Raw genomic sequence first — 13,429 nt, forward strand, 5'->3', positions numbered from 1 at the left:
CAAGGGAGCAGTTGTGTTGTACAGCAAATAAAATGGTCTCTGGGTTTCTCAGCTCTCCTCTGGTGTCACCCAGGGTTTTGTGCTGAGGTCGGCACTGCTGGAGGGACGCAGGGAGTGGAGGAGCCACAGCATTGTCACTGGTGGGACTAAAACATCCTCCTGTGGTGGGACATCACATTTTGTCATGGGACATCGTGTCCTCCTGGTGGGACATCACATCTCCTTTGGGGGGACATCACATCTCCTTTGGGGGACATCACATCCTCCTTTGGGGGACATCACATCCTCCTGGGGGGACATCACATCTCCTTTGAGGGGACATCACATCTCCTTTGGGGGACATCACATCCTCCTGGTGGGACATCACATCTCCTTTGGGGGGACACCATGTCCTCCTTTGGGGGACATCACATCCTCCTGGGGGGACATCACATCTCCTTTGAGGGGACATCACATCTCCTTTGGGGGGACACCATGTCCTCCTTTGGGGGGACATCACATCCTCCTTTGGGGGGACACCATGTCCTCCTTTGGGGGGACATCACATCCTCCTTTGGGAGGTGTCCTGGTTTAGGTTGAATTAGGGGAGAACCTCCAAAGGAATCCCCTAATAACAAAACCTCTACCATCCTTCCCCCAGCCCTGGGTTTGGGAAGGAATTTCTCGAACAAAGTGGAAAAAAACCGGTTTATTGACAAAAAACGGAAACAGCGAAAAATTAGGGTTTTTTAAAGCTAACTACACATTAAAAGTAAATCAATATTAATTTCTGGAGCCTTTTATTTCCAGCCTCCATCTGGCTGCTGTGTTTGCTCCAGCACTGTAAAATCTGGTGGGAAAGCTGTTGAGGAAGGAGAAAGTGCAGAGGAAGGCCTGAGAACCTGTGTCAAAGGAATGTGACACTCAGTGCCATCGCTGGGACAGCCGCTCTGGGTCCTGTCCTTCTTGTAAAAGATTTCAAGGAAATGAAGATGAGGAATGCAAGAAGGTGAGGACGGGGATCTCTGTGCTTCATTAAACAAGCTCAGCCCAGGTACAGCCGGGTGGCCTCTCCAAGGCTCAGCCGGGATATGGAGAGGGAGCCTTTCCCCACCGGGAGTCACCGAATCCCGGAACGGTTTCTGTTGGAAAGGACCCTAAAGGACTTAAAGGACCAGTGCCAGCCCTGCCATGGCAGGGACACCTTCTACTGTCGCAGGCTGCTCCGAGCCCCATCCAACCTGGCCTGGGACACTTCCAGGGGCAGCCACAGCTTCTCTGGGCACCCCGCGCCACGGGGATCCAAAGCAGATCGTTGCTGCCGGCAGGGCCCTGGCCCCGGGGCTCCATCAGCCGCTGGTGCCGGTATCGGTTCCGATGCCGATGCCGGTGCCGATGTCAGTTCCGGTGCCGATGCCGGTGCCAGTATCAGTATCGGTATCGGTGCCGGTATCGGTATCGGTGCCGGTGCCGGTGTCACCCCGCCCGCCCCGTCCCTCGCTGCGGCCCCGCCCCGTCCCCTCCCGTCCCGCCGCTGTCCCCGCCCGCCGCGCTCCCGGTGCCGCGGGGCAGCCGCAGCATGGCCGAGCTGCGCATCGCCCCGGCCCCGGCCCCGGCCCCCGGCCCCGCCGCTGCCGCCCCGCTCCCACCGCCGGCCGCAGCCCCGGCCCCAGCCCCGGCCCCGGCGCCGGCCCCGGTCCCGACCCGCCCCTCGGAGCCCGCCCCGGGCCGCCCATAAAAGCGGCCCCGCGCCCGCCCAGCCCCGCCACCGCCGCTCCGCCGCCGGCCATGGCCAAGGACCAGCTGAAGCCGCGGCTGTGCCGAATGCTCAAAGGGGAGAGCGGCTACGGCTTCCACCTGCACGGCGAGAAGGGCAAGAGCGGCCAGTTCATCCGCAAAGTGGAGCCCGGCTCGCCCGCCGAGGCGGCGGGGCTGCGCGCCGGGGACCGCGTCGTGGAGGTGAACGGGCTCAACGTGGAGCAGGAGACGCATCACCAGGTGCGGGATGGAGCGGGGGGACAGCGGGGACGGCCCCGGGCCGAGCGCCTCGCCGAGCGGGGCTGTGCCCGGCTCCAGCATCCCTGCGGGGGTTTCGCCCAAAATATCCCCGGGGGAGCATCCCCGGCCCGCGCCGCGGGGGTGGGCGCAGCGGTGGGGCGGGTGCCCCCCCAGATGCCGGGCCTGGGCTGCAAGGGGGGGCTTTGGGTGCCCCGGGACCCGCGGCTCCGGGCACAGGACGTTGTTGCAGTCGTGTCAAGGTGGGAAAACTGGAGGTGTGTGGGGCTGGGCAGGGCTCTGCCCGCGTTATGCAATCTGTGGTGGAAAGGAATGGGGAGACCCGGGCTTTATTTCCGGCTCTGCTGTGGGTTTTCTTGGCTGCTTTGGGCGAGCTGCGCCTGCTTGTGCAGCCCGGAGTGTGGGAAGATGCCTTAAAATCTCCCGATAAAGCCGTGCAGATGTTCGGCGGTTGGGCTGGCCCGAGAGCGATACGAGGGCTCGGAGGGGAGTCGTGGCTCTTCTTGACCACGCTGGGACCGGGCAGCTCCGAGGGTGCTGTTTCTCTGCTTTCCAACAGAAGCTGTTTCAGGCTGCGGCATTTTCTGCTTGTAAAACTGAAACTTGCATTTGTCAAACAATTTAATCTAAAAAAAAAAAAAAAAACAAACCCAAGAAATGCGGAAAAAAACAAGCAATGAGGAGAGAGAAAAAAAAAACAACAAACAAAAACCAAGCATTGTGGTTCAAGCTGCTCCAGTCCTGCTGGACACTCGGAGCCTGGCAGGGGCACAATTTGCCTCGTGGCTCGTGGGGCTCTGCAGGATTTAGTGTTTTAGTAACTTAAAACATCTGCTCAGCCCTGCTGCCAGCGGTGCATGGGGGCAGAGCTGGGATGTGCCTCGACCTCACAAAGTTTTGGGGAGCTGTGTGTTCCCAGACCTCACCCCCAGGTGTGGATGTTGCTGAAGGTGAAGCTGAGCCTTCCAGGTGGCTCCAACGAAGCCCCGTGGACTCCTCTCCGTGTGCTTGGTGGGGTTTCCTGGCTAAAATTGAGCTTGTTTTGATGGTCTGAGCCAGCCGTGTGAAAGTTGATGTTTGTCCTGTGTGTGATTTCAAACCCCTTGAAGGAGGATCCCCATCTTTGATGTGGCTGGGCAGGAAGGAGGGCTGTGTTCCTGTGGTGCCTTGGAAGCCACCAGAGCTCCCTGCTGGCTCTGGGCTGGCTGCTGGGGACGGCCGATAACGGAGCCAGCTGTGTCTTTGAAACGTGCTGGGCCTTCCCAGTAGGTCAAGTGAAATGGGAGGGGGAAATTTCTCTTTCTTCCCTTTTTTTTTTTTTTAGTTTGTTTTTGTTTTTACTGCTGGCGGCAGGACGGAGCCCTGGCACCCTCTCCCTGCTGCAGAGCAGTGATTGGAACACGGTGTCCCATCCAGGGTGTCAAGGAACTCGGTGCCACATGCCGGCTGCCGTGTGCATGGCACCTGGGGACCTGTGAGAGTGCAAGAGGTGGGACAGGAGCAGCCCTGCCTGCTCTGGCATCACCCTTTTTCCTCCTTCAATACCACAAGAACCTCTTCCTTCCCCCAAAAACTACCCAGCACTGATGGGCTGTGGGAAGGGCGATGCCCTGGTGGGTCACACGGTGGCTCTGAGCAGCCGCCTCAGCGTGGCCCTTCCTCATGCCCAACCTTGAACAAGTAACACTTCTCCATGTGCCTTGGAGCCCGTAGCACACAAGGCCTTGCTGTTTGGGTGTAACTGTGTTTCTGGCTGAAGCTGGCAGCATTTTTGTCTTTGTTCTCTGTATTTTTTTTCCTTGGCCTTGCCCAAGGGGGCGAAGGCAGAACGTGTTCTCAGGGCATTTCATGTCTCAAAGTTGCATCTTGGGTTCCTCAGAACTGGGCAGAGCCACAGCTCCTGCCTTCCTGCTGTGCCTGGAGCATGGAAAATGTCCCTGTTCCCTGGGAGCCTGGCAGCATGGAGCAGGGCATGGGCACCTCTGCTGCGGGTGGCACCGTGAGTCCTTCCTGGGCTGGTGTTTGGCGAGGGTGGAAGGGGCTCTGCTGGGCCAGCGCTGCTGTCGCCAGGGGTGAAAGTCTGCTTGGTTGGAGCTGCGGAAATGGGGGGGCTGGGTCGGGTGCTGAGGAGGTCCCAGATGAGCAGGGGAGAGGCTGCATTGTCTCCAGAAGCCTGCAGGACTCTGGGCGGGGAGCATGGCTCGGAAGCGGGTACGGTGCTGGGCAGGCAGGACCTCGCCGGGAGCTGCTGCTTTGCCTCCTGCCTGTGCTCGGTGCCCAGGGATCCCTGCTGCCTTGAGGGGCTCCTCACAGCCCCTTCTGCTCAACCTGCTCGTGGGGAGGGGGCAAGGGGCTGCTCTGTGCCATTTTCCATCCCTGCCTTGCTCGGCTCCTGGCGCTCGTGGGACCTTCGCTCCATCACTGCTCTCACTGTGGCTGTTGGGTGAGCACAGCACTGCTCCACGCCAGCTTTGGACCTTTCTGTGGACCCTCTGAGTTTCTCTGGAGTCTGTGGGACCCCTGTGATTCCCTGTGCTGCCTAGAGCACCTGAACTGTGGGGTCTGGGGGATGTTACTGCAGGGCCAACACATTCCCTGTCTGCATCTTTGCTGCTGTTGCTGCCGGGGCCCCTGGGGGAGAAGTGTCCCTGCACAGGCACTGCTGGTGTCAGCAGCACCGGCTGATGTCAGATGTAAACGGATCTGAACGGGAGCAGATGGATTTTGTGGGTCTGATGGATCAGTACCCTCCAGGCTGGTTACAGGTGGGAGCCCAGGATCGCTGCCCTGCAGACGGAGGCTGCAGTGGATGAGTTACTTCAGCCTTGTCTGCAGCCTGTAAATTTCTTGCAGGCTGGTTGGTTGTTTTTTTTTTTTTTCTCTTGTTTGCAGATACCGGCTCTGTTGACCTTGAGTGGAGCTTGCAGGGAGTAAATAAACGCTGGTTAATTGCATATTAGGCTCGTTTGTCGCTCTAACCTTGGCGTGTCTGGCCACTGTGACCTAGATCAGAGTTCTGCAAGGAGCCCTGGGCTGCTTTTGACGGGTTCCCAGCACGTCTGGGGTGTTCAGGGCCACCACATGGCTGGGGATGGTGGCTGAGCAGCACTGCCAGCAGTGCCACCCCTCCTCCTCCTCGGGATGAAGGCCTGTGCAGGGAGGGGATGCCCTTGGTGGCTGCCAGCAGTGAGTCTGGAGGTGTTTTCCTTGTGGATGTTCTGGATTTTCCCTGTTTCCATCTCAGCCCACTCTGGTGGGATTCCCCCCCTGCCTGGCTGTGGGATCAGCTCCTCCTGGCTCTCCCCAGTGCCAGCGCCTGTTGGAGCCTCTGCCAGTCCCCGATGGCTGGGAAGGAGCCGGGCACAGTAGGACAATGTCCCCATTCAGCCCTGCCTGGAGCTGGATCCTGCCAGGGACAGGCTCATCTCCTGCTCCCAGCACTGCCTCCCCTGATCTCTGCTGGTCCCCTGGAGATGGGTGCATGGATTGGGCTGATCCCTTCCCAAATCCACCCCTAGTCTGCACAGTAGTGTGGTGGGGGACAGTCCAGCGCCCACATTGGTGCTTGGAGCCTTCCTGTGCCCCTGGCTCATGGGTGTGTGAGTAGAAAGACACCCTAGACTGAAGAAACAAGGCTGTTTGCTTAGTGGGACAGACTGGGCTGTCCCTCCACGGGACAGTGCCAGGCAGAGGGTTGCTGGAGCAGTGAGTCTCTGAAAGCTCTTGACTGAGCAGGAGGTAATTCCAGGTGGTCTGGGCAGAGCTGCTGTGTGGCTGCAGGACCTGGGCTAAAAGGAAATAGCCAGCTCCTGAGTGTGGGTTTTTTTTGGGAGATTTCTGCTGGTGTAGTGGGTCTGTGACAGCTGGGATACACCGACAGGATGGTCCTTTCCAGCCTTTGGGTTTTGGCTCCTCCAAGGAGAGAGTGGCACAGGGAGAGTGTTTCATTTAAGAGCTCTGGAAGCAGTTGACTGAGCAGGAGGTGATCCCAGGTAGACTGGGCAGAGCTGCTGTGTGGCTGCAGGACCTGGGCTGGAAGAGCATCCCCAGGGATCTCCCAAAGCTGCATTCCTGCCCTTTCTGCCCCATCACTGGTAGCTGGGGGCACAAACCTTTACCCAGCCTGGATCAGCAGTGTTGTGGGGGAGCTGCTGGCCTTTGGGTGCAGCTCCTGACACCCCCTGGGCTCCTGAGCTGAGCTGTCCCTGTCATCCCCAGGTCGTGCAGCGCATCAAGGCCGTGGAGACGGAGACTCGCCTGCTGGTGGTGGACAAGGAGACAGACGAGTACCTGTGCAGCCTGAGGCTGACCTGCACCGAGGACATGGTGCACAATGGGATCCTGCTGAGCCCTGCCAAGGGCCTGCCCAGCGACAACGGGGAGGTCTGGAAGCCTCAGCTGGATCTGGGCGGGGGAAACCTCCAGAGGCATTCTACCAGCTTCTCCTCGAACGGCAGCAGAAAGGTGAGGGCAGGGTGGGGCTTTGAGGAGTGGGTGGGACCCCCTGGGTCTCGTTCCTCTTTGTTCCACCAGAGAAAAACCTGCTGTGTGCCACTGGCACCCTGAGCTGCCCTTTGGAATCTCTCACTCCAAGCAGCACTGGCTGCTGGGGCTGTGCATTCCCTCCCCTCTGGTGCTCCTGAGGGTCTCCTGAGCTGCTGGGGAGGGCTGTCAGCCCTGGGGACAAGTGACTCCACGGTGCCTCAGCCAAGGCTGGTGTCCCAGCCTGGATCTCAGCCTGGCCCAGGACAGGCTGCCCAGAGCAGGGCTGTGGCCAAGCTGGAGCTCATGAATGAGCTTCTCTCCCTCCATTATTTGCAGGAGGGAGGGAACATCTGGGGTGAGGGTGTTCGCAGCTTTTTTTTTATTTTTATTTTTTTTATTTTTTTTTTCTGAAATAGGAGGGAAATTGGCTCTTTTTAAGCGGCCTGGGTCTGTGATTCGGCGCTAAGTGCCTTTTATTGGTAAACTCCTTTCCAAAACGGAAGGAATTCGGGGTGGAAAACGTCCAGTTTCCATGGCTGCCGGGGCTGTTGGAGACGGCGCAGGCTTGTGCCGGGCTGATAGCGGGGCTGGCTCCGGGCTGCCCCTGCTCCAGGTGGGAATGGCAGGAGCTGTGTGGGCGGTGTGTGGCCGGGCCGGGCACTCCAGCCCTGCTCCAGGGCCATCTGTCCCCTCCCCTTCGTGTTCCCCCTCTCCTGTGCTCGCTGCTCTTTGCTGCTCAACAGCCTCTTCAGCACGGAGCTGCCGTGGGCATCCTCCTCCTCCCTGGGGGCCCTGCAGGGGCTGCAGTGCCAGCTCGATCTCTGTCCCCTCGGAGTGGCTGAATGCTGGTCCAGAAGTGGCCACTGGGCTGCCAGGAGGACATCCATGGGAAAGTCAGAAAAGTGTTGTGTCCTCAGGAGCCCCTCGTGCAGAATCCCCCCTGTGCAGATCAGGGGTGATGCTGGTGGGAGGCAGGAGTAGAGGGTCTCACCTCTGGTCCTTCCCTCTGGAGCTGTTTGGAAGGATCCTCCCTCCCCTGAGCCTGCCGGGGGCAGGCTTGGAGGGGCAGCGTTTTATTTTTCTTCATTTCCCGCCTGGTTTGAGGCTGTTGGAAGGGCCATGTGAGGGTGCTGGTGGCTGTGTTTCCCCGAGGGGTTGGAGCCTTTCCCAGGGAGAGGAGCCATTCCCAGGGAGAGGGTGGCTTTTCCACACGGGGCATTTCCTCTCCTGCTGTGTTCCCTGTGCTGGTCGGGATCCAGCAGCCAGAGCTGACGGGAAGTCAGGCCAAGGGAACAGGACGGTCCTTTCCGGCCTTTGGGGTTTGGCTCCTCCAAGGAGAGGGTGGGACAGGGAGAGCAGGGCTGGGGTGAGGTGGGAATGGGGAGCCCGTGTTTCCCCTCAGGGTTTTTCCTGGGAATTCAGTGCTCACCGTGCTGGAGACAGGGCTGATGTTTGTGCTGGACAAAGGGAACTGATTCCAGGAGTGATTCCCTCATCACGGGCTGCTGAGCTCCTTGGGGTGGGTGGTTTGCTCCTGCCTCAGCAGCTCTCAGGGGAGCTGGGCACTGCCAGCTGTCCTGGCCAAGGTCACTTCTCTGTGCAAGAGCCGTGTGTGGCTCTGGGGTGAGGTCAGGGATAGCAGGAGCTGCATCCTGCTCCTGTGCCTTGCCATCCTGCTTGATAAGAGTAATAAAATACTGGAGTGGCCTGCCCAGGGAGGAGGTGGAGTCACCATCCCTGGATGTGTTTAAAGCAGACTGGATTGGGCACTCAGTGCCAGGGTTTAGTTGAGGTGTTGGAGCATGGGTTGGACTCGATGATCTTGAAGGTCTCTTCTAACCTGGTGATTCTGTGAATTCAAGGTGGTAAAACCTGCTCCAGGTTCTTGGTCTGGGTGGTGTGTCCCTCTTGCTAGCTCCCAAAGCAGCAGGAGGCCAGGGCATGGTGGATAAGAGGTGATGGACCCTGATTTCTGCCCTGCTCAGCCCCCAGCACTGTGTCTCCCCATGGGGCAGCTCGAGCCTGACCCTAACCCAGCAGCTCACAGGCACTGGAATGTGCAGCTCCCAAATGTGGAGGAGTTTTGGGAGATTTCTGCCACTGCAGAGGAGCTGTGACAGCTGGTATACACTCACGGATATGTCCCCAGCCAGATTTAGGGCTTTTCTGAGCTTTCCTGGAGGTGTTTAGTGAAGGAGAGAAGGCAGCTCCTTCCCCCCCGCAGACCTGTGGCCCCAGCGTGCCCCTGTGGGAACTGGGGGTTGATGCTTCAGGCTGCTCCCAGGGAGCTGCATTTTTGTCAGCAGCATTTGTTTATAGAAAGGCTGGAGTTTTCCTGGATTTGAGGCCGGGGGTTGTTCAGGGCAGCTTGAAGAAACGAGCAACTGAAAGAAAATGAGGAGGGAACTCTGGTGCTTGTGATGGAGCAGGGAGGATGGGCACAGCCCCGCCACCCCCCAGGGCTGCCCCAGATTTATTTCCCTAGAGGGGTGATCCCCCCCGGAGCTGCCATGGGTGGGGAGGTCACCGTGCACCTCGGCAGGGACCTCGTGCTCCAGGAACCTCAGGTGATGCCATGAATAATTCAGCATGTATTTAAAATCCTGCCCTGGGAGCAGGTGGGCAGGGCTGGCAGCCAGTAGCTGTGGCTGTCATAGCTCTGCTGTCCCCAGCACCGAGGGGACTTGTGCCCTGTGTGGCTGTGGTGGCTCAGGGAGCCAGGACTGCCTTGCCCTGTCCCACAGAGTTGTGCCTGTTCCTGTGCCTGCTGGGCTGGAGGAGTTTGCCCCTTGTTGCACTCTGTCCCCTGGCAGGATATGTGTCCTCCCTGTCCCCAACAAGTTCTGGTGGCCACCAGGCTGTTTTCTGCATTCCCAGGGCTCTGGCTCTGCCCTGGCAGATCCAGAGGTGAGGGCTGGGGGGGTCCCAGCGTGGCAGGGGCTGCTCCAGGTGCTGGGTGTGAGCTGCTTAATGGCAAAGGTGCCTTTGGGCCGTGGGTGGCTGTAATTAAATGCCTGGGCTGATGGTGTGTAAAAGGCAGGTGAGCTGCAAGGTTGCCAGAACCTCACCTGGATGCTGCTGGTCATTCCAGAGGTGGGCAGGTGTCCTGGCCAAGGCTGGCAGCACTTTTGCAGGGCCTGTGACTCTGCTGTCCCATCCCTGGCACTGGATGTGCTGGTCCTGGGACCCTGTTGTGGCCATCAGGGCTCTCCTTGGGACTCACTGCCTTCTCCAGGTGTGTTTGTGGGAGAAACAAGAACAACAGCAAAGCCAGAGAGGCGTTGGGGGTGATGCAGTTCTCTTCCTCCATGCTCTGGTCTGCAGGGGGTGGATGTGCAGAGGGACCTTTACAACCTTTGTGAAGGAAAAACTTCTCCAAAGTTAATCTTTTGGAGGACAAACCCACGCCTTGGAGCTGCTGGATTCCAGCCTGTTGAATCTGGGAATTTTAACGGGGGGGGGAGGTGAAATTAGTGTCTAGTTGTTGATTGTGCCAGAGAGGGATGTCTCCTTAGGATTGCTGCTGGCAGGAATTAGAGGCAGCAGGATGGTGTCCCTGGGGTGACACGGGGGTGGTGGCAGCTCCTGAGCCTGTCTGGGAACAGCTGTGCTGCTCTCTGAAGGATGAGGGATAGATGCCTGTTGGGACCAGGTGTAGGGTCAGTGCTGACCTCGAGGCAGTGAATATTTACCCTTCTCTTTGGGTCAGGAGTAAGAACTTTCTTCTGTTGCAAACAAACAAACCCCTCGTGTCGTGATGTCTCTTCTGCCACAGCGCTGCGAGGGGTGTAAGTCAGGACAGATGTTTTTGGAGCACTTTGCCAACTCAGTTGAGGCCCAAAATTTAGGGCTTGTAGAATAACCACAGAGATGTAATAAAACCAAACATGAGCAGAAATGTCTGCAGCAATTATGCAATTAAAAAAAAATAAATAAGTGGATGGTTTGAATTAAAGCACTTCCCTGCAGCATCTTCCATTCCCCGTGGCAGGCTGGGATCTGCAGGGAAAGATGGCAAAGCTCAGCCCTGGCACAGCCTGGATGAGATTCCTGCTGTGCAGGGAGAGGTCTGGGGAAACCCTCGGGCACAGAGCCCAAGGAGCTGTGGCTGTGTCCTGGTGCACTCCCTGCCCTTCTCACAGCAGCTGTTTTTGGGGATGCTGTGGATCTGAGAGGGCAGAGCTGAGGGGAAGCTGTGTTTGTGCCCGTGGGGGCAGCAGGGAAGTAAGTAAAATTTTTAAAGTAAAAATCTGCCCATTTTTACTTAAAAAAAAACCCTCTTTGCAAAGCCAACTGTGCACCCACAGCGTGAGGCTGCTCCTGGCTGAGGACATGGGATGGATGAGGAAGGGAAGTGCCTGGAGAGCCTCTGCCAAGCCCCAAAATCCTTGCCATGAGCACCCCTGTAGCCGTGAGGGGTCTGCATGCTGTGAGAGCTCAGCCAGGAGCGGCACAGGGATCCCTTTTTGGGATCAGTGCTTCAATCCCAGAGCGGCGGCAGCAGTCGGGCGGAGCTGTGGGGACGCTGGTGCTGACCCCGCTGCATTATTGATGTCGCCGGGCTGTGGCATCGCGTGTCACCGGGCTGGGGGTGGGCTCTGGAGCATCTCCAGCTCGGCACCTCGGGAATGGAGCCTGGGGAACGTGGGGATACAAATCCTCATCCCTGCCAGTGTCCAGGGCCGGGCTGGACGGGGCTTGGAGCAACCTGGGATAATGGAAGGTGTCCTAATGAGATGAACTTGGAGGTCCTTTCCCATCCACACCATTCCAGGATTCCGTGATGGTTTGCGGTCTTTGTGCTGCTGCAGAGGCTGGGAGGCTCCTCACCCCAAAGCCCTGCGGGTCCCCACGCTGGGAGTGGGGCACCCACACAGCCCCGACTGCCTGTCCCTTGTGCACTGACCCCGTTCCCTTCTTTTGGTGCGAGTTTGGGGCCGGCAGTGGGGTTTTTGGAGCTCTGGTCGGGATGGGCAGCGTGTGCTGGGCATCACCACAACACTCAGAGGGGGTTCTGGCAGGGATCCGAGCCAAATCCTGCTGGGAACACTCCCAGTTCTGGACGAGACATTTCACCGGGGAGTGCAAGGTGACGGAACCCGGCAGGGAGAGCGGGGGTCCCGCATCCTCCCGGTGACGAGGGAAGGGCTTTTGGGTGCCGAGAGCTTCCTTTTGTATGGACCGGGGCTGTGTCCTGGTCCCCGGGGCTCGGGAGCCGTGGGTGGGCTGGGGACAGGGCTGGAGTCCCCCAGCTCCAGCCTGGCCCAGGCGGGGCAGAGCAGGAGCGGAGCTGGGGGCTATTTTGGCGCAGAAGCGGGGCTGGGGGCTATTTTGGGGCCGGGGCAGTTCAGGAAGCCCCTCCCGGGGAGGAGAGCATCCACCCCGCAGCACAAACTTCCTCCGCCGCGGTATTTTTAGTGAAACACAAAGCGGGTGGGAGGCGACAGGCAGATTAGCATCGGGAGGAGCCGTGCCCTGCCAAGAGCCTTTGTTCCCGGAGCCACACGCTCCCCAGGGACGCGAGGGGACAGTGGGGTCACTCCGGGACCCCCCAGCTCTCCCCGGGTGCCGCTCCCAGCTCGGAGCCGGCTGCAGGGCGCTGATGCTGCCGACCCCCGGGATTGCTGCGGGTGGTCCAGCCGGTGCTGATCCCTTTCTGCATCCTCGAGTAATCAAAAACTTTCCCTCAGAACGATCGGGAGGCTGATATTAAATGGGAGCTGCTGGAAGTGCAGCTCTCCCCGGCCCCCTCGGCTCTCGGGGATGGGCTCCAGCAGCTTTCCTTCAAACCCAGCTCACTCGTGGGCTCCCAGCCAGCTGCCGATGGTTCTGTTCAATGGCAGAACTATTAAATGGTTTTAGAATAAATTAAAAATCTTCTGGCAGCGGCGGGGCTTTCTGCGTGTGCCCTGGCAGCTGCACAGAGCCTCTGCTGTGCCTCTGCTCCATCCCTTGGAGCTGCTCCAGCCTGCTCAGGCTCGTGGGCCTCACATGGCAGAGGAAACCTTAAAACAATATTGGGTTTGGGGTTTTCTTGGTGGTTTTTTTTTGGTTTTTTTCTGGATTTTCTGTTTATTCCCGAGACCTGAGCAAGTTGTGGAGAAGGCACTGCCCATTCCCAGCTGTTTATCCAGGGCTGTCCCAGTGCAGTGTGAATGGATGAATCACCCCCAGGGGTTGGATCTGGAGCTGCTGGTGCCTCAGGTGGTGCTGTGGGTGTGGGGGAATCCCAGCTCCTTTTGGGCTGCTCCCACCCAGGGTGGAAGGTGCTGGAGTTGTGGGGATGGAAACAGTGGAGCAGAGGTGTGACTGCTGCTGACTTCCAGTGTGAATTCCCAAGCTGGAATTGGCCAAGGCTTCCAGATACACCTGACTTGCAAAAGAGGTTCTAAAGAGCTCCTTTTAACCCATAAAATACCATTCCTTGAGTGCTCACAGCCCTGACAATGTGGCATCATTTCTGTGTTCTTCGTTCCTGCCCTCCAGTCTGGGGCAGCGAGGCTGTGAGGGGGAATGATGTACCCAGCACTGTAAAAGAGCTCAGGGTGGAAGTGAAGGTCTGTTCTGAGCTGGTTTTGTCTCCCAGTCCTTTGCTCTGCCTCTGGATATGGAGATTTTACAGGCACTGCTGGTGGGAGACTCCAGGCTGGGATATTTGTTTTAATTTAAAAATTAAGCTTGTGATCGGTAGAAGCTTTCTCCACATCCACAGGTCTCAATAAATAAGGAATTGAATCTCAAGGTGTTGACATAATTCTTTCTGGCAAGATCCATATTGTAATTCAATTTCATTACATTTTTGCCTGGACTCCTGAATGTTTTGGTTCCATTGTTGTGCATGTTCAGACCACATCCAGACATGGAGCTGGATTTTGTTGGCTCAGCCTCTCTCTTTTCCCACTAAAGCTTTGCTGGAGTTTGTTCCAGGTACAATAAGCTGGTGTGGGAT

General features: G+C 58.3%; 1 protein-coding gene across 4 annotated transcripts in view; it reads left to right on the forward strand.

Moving 5' to 3' along the window:
- Positions 1-1,590: 1,590 nt before the first annotated feature.
- The window catches only part of NHERF2 (NHERF family PDZ scaffold protein 2), a 33,921-nt gene continuing 22,082 nt past the window's right edge, over positions 1,591-13,429 (forward strand). The window contains exons 1-2 of one of the 4 annotated variants that reach the window (XM_083872820.1): positions 1,591-1,977; positions 6,214-6,459. In XM_083872820.1, coding sequence (XP_083728946.1) covers positions 1,768-1,977; positions 6,214-6,459 — 456 coding nt within the window. In that variant the 5' untranslated portion in view covers positions 1,591-1,767. Of the gene's footprint in view, positions 1,978-3,940; positions 3,995-4,141; positions 4,207-4,664; positions 4,761-6,213; positions 6,460-13,429 lie in introns of those variants that run through there. The other 3 variants (XM_083872822.1, XM_083872823.1, XM_083872821.1) reach the window with 3 other exon arrangements.

The sequence above is a fragment of the Zosterops lateralis genome, assembly GCF_965231275.1.
Source record: "Zosterops lateralis genome assembly, chromosome: 15".
NCBI classification, from domain to species: Eukaryota; Metazoa; Chordata; class Aves; order Passeriformes; family Zosteropidae; genus Zosterops; species Zosterops lateralis.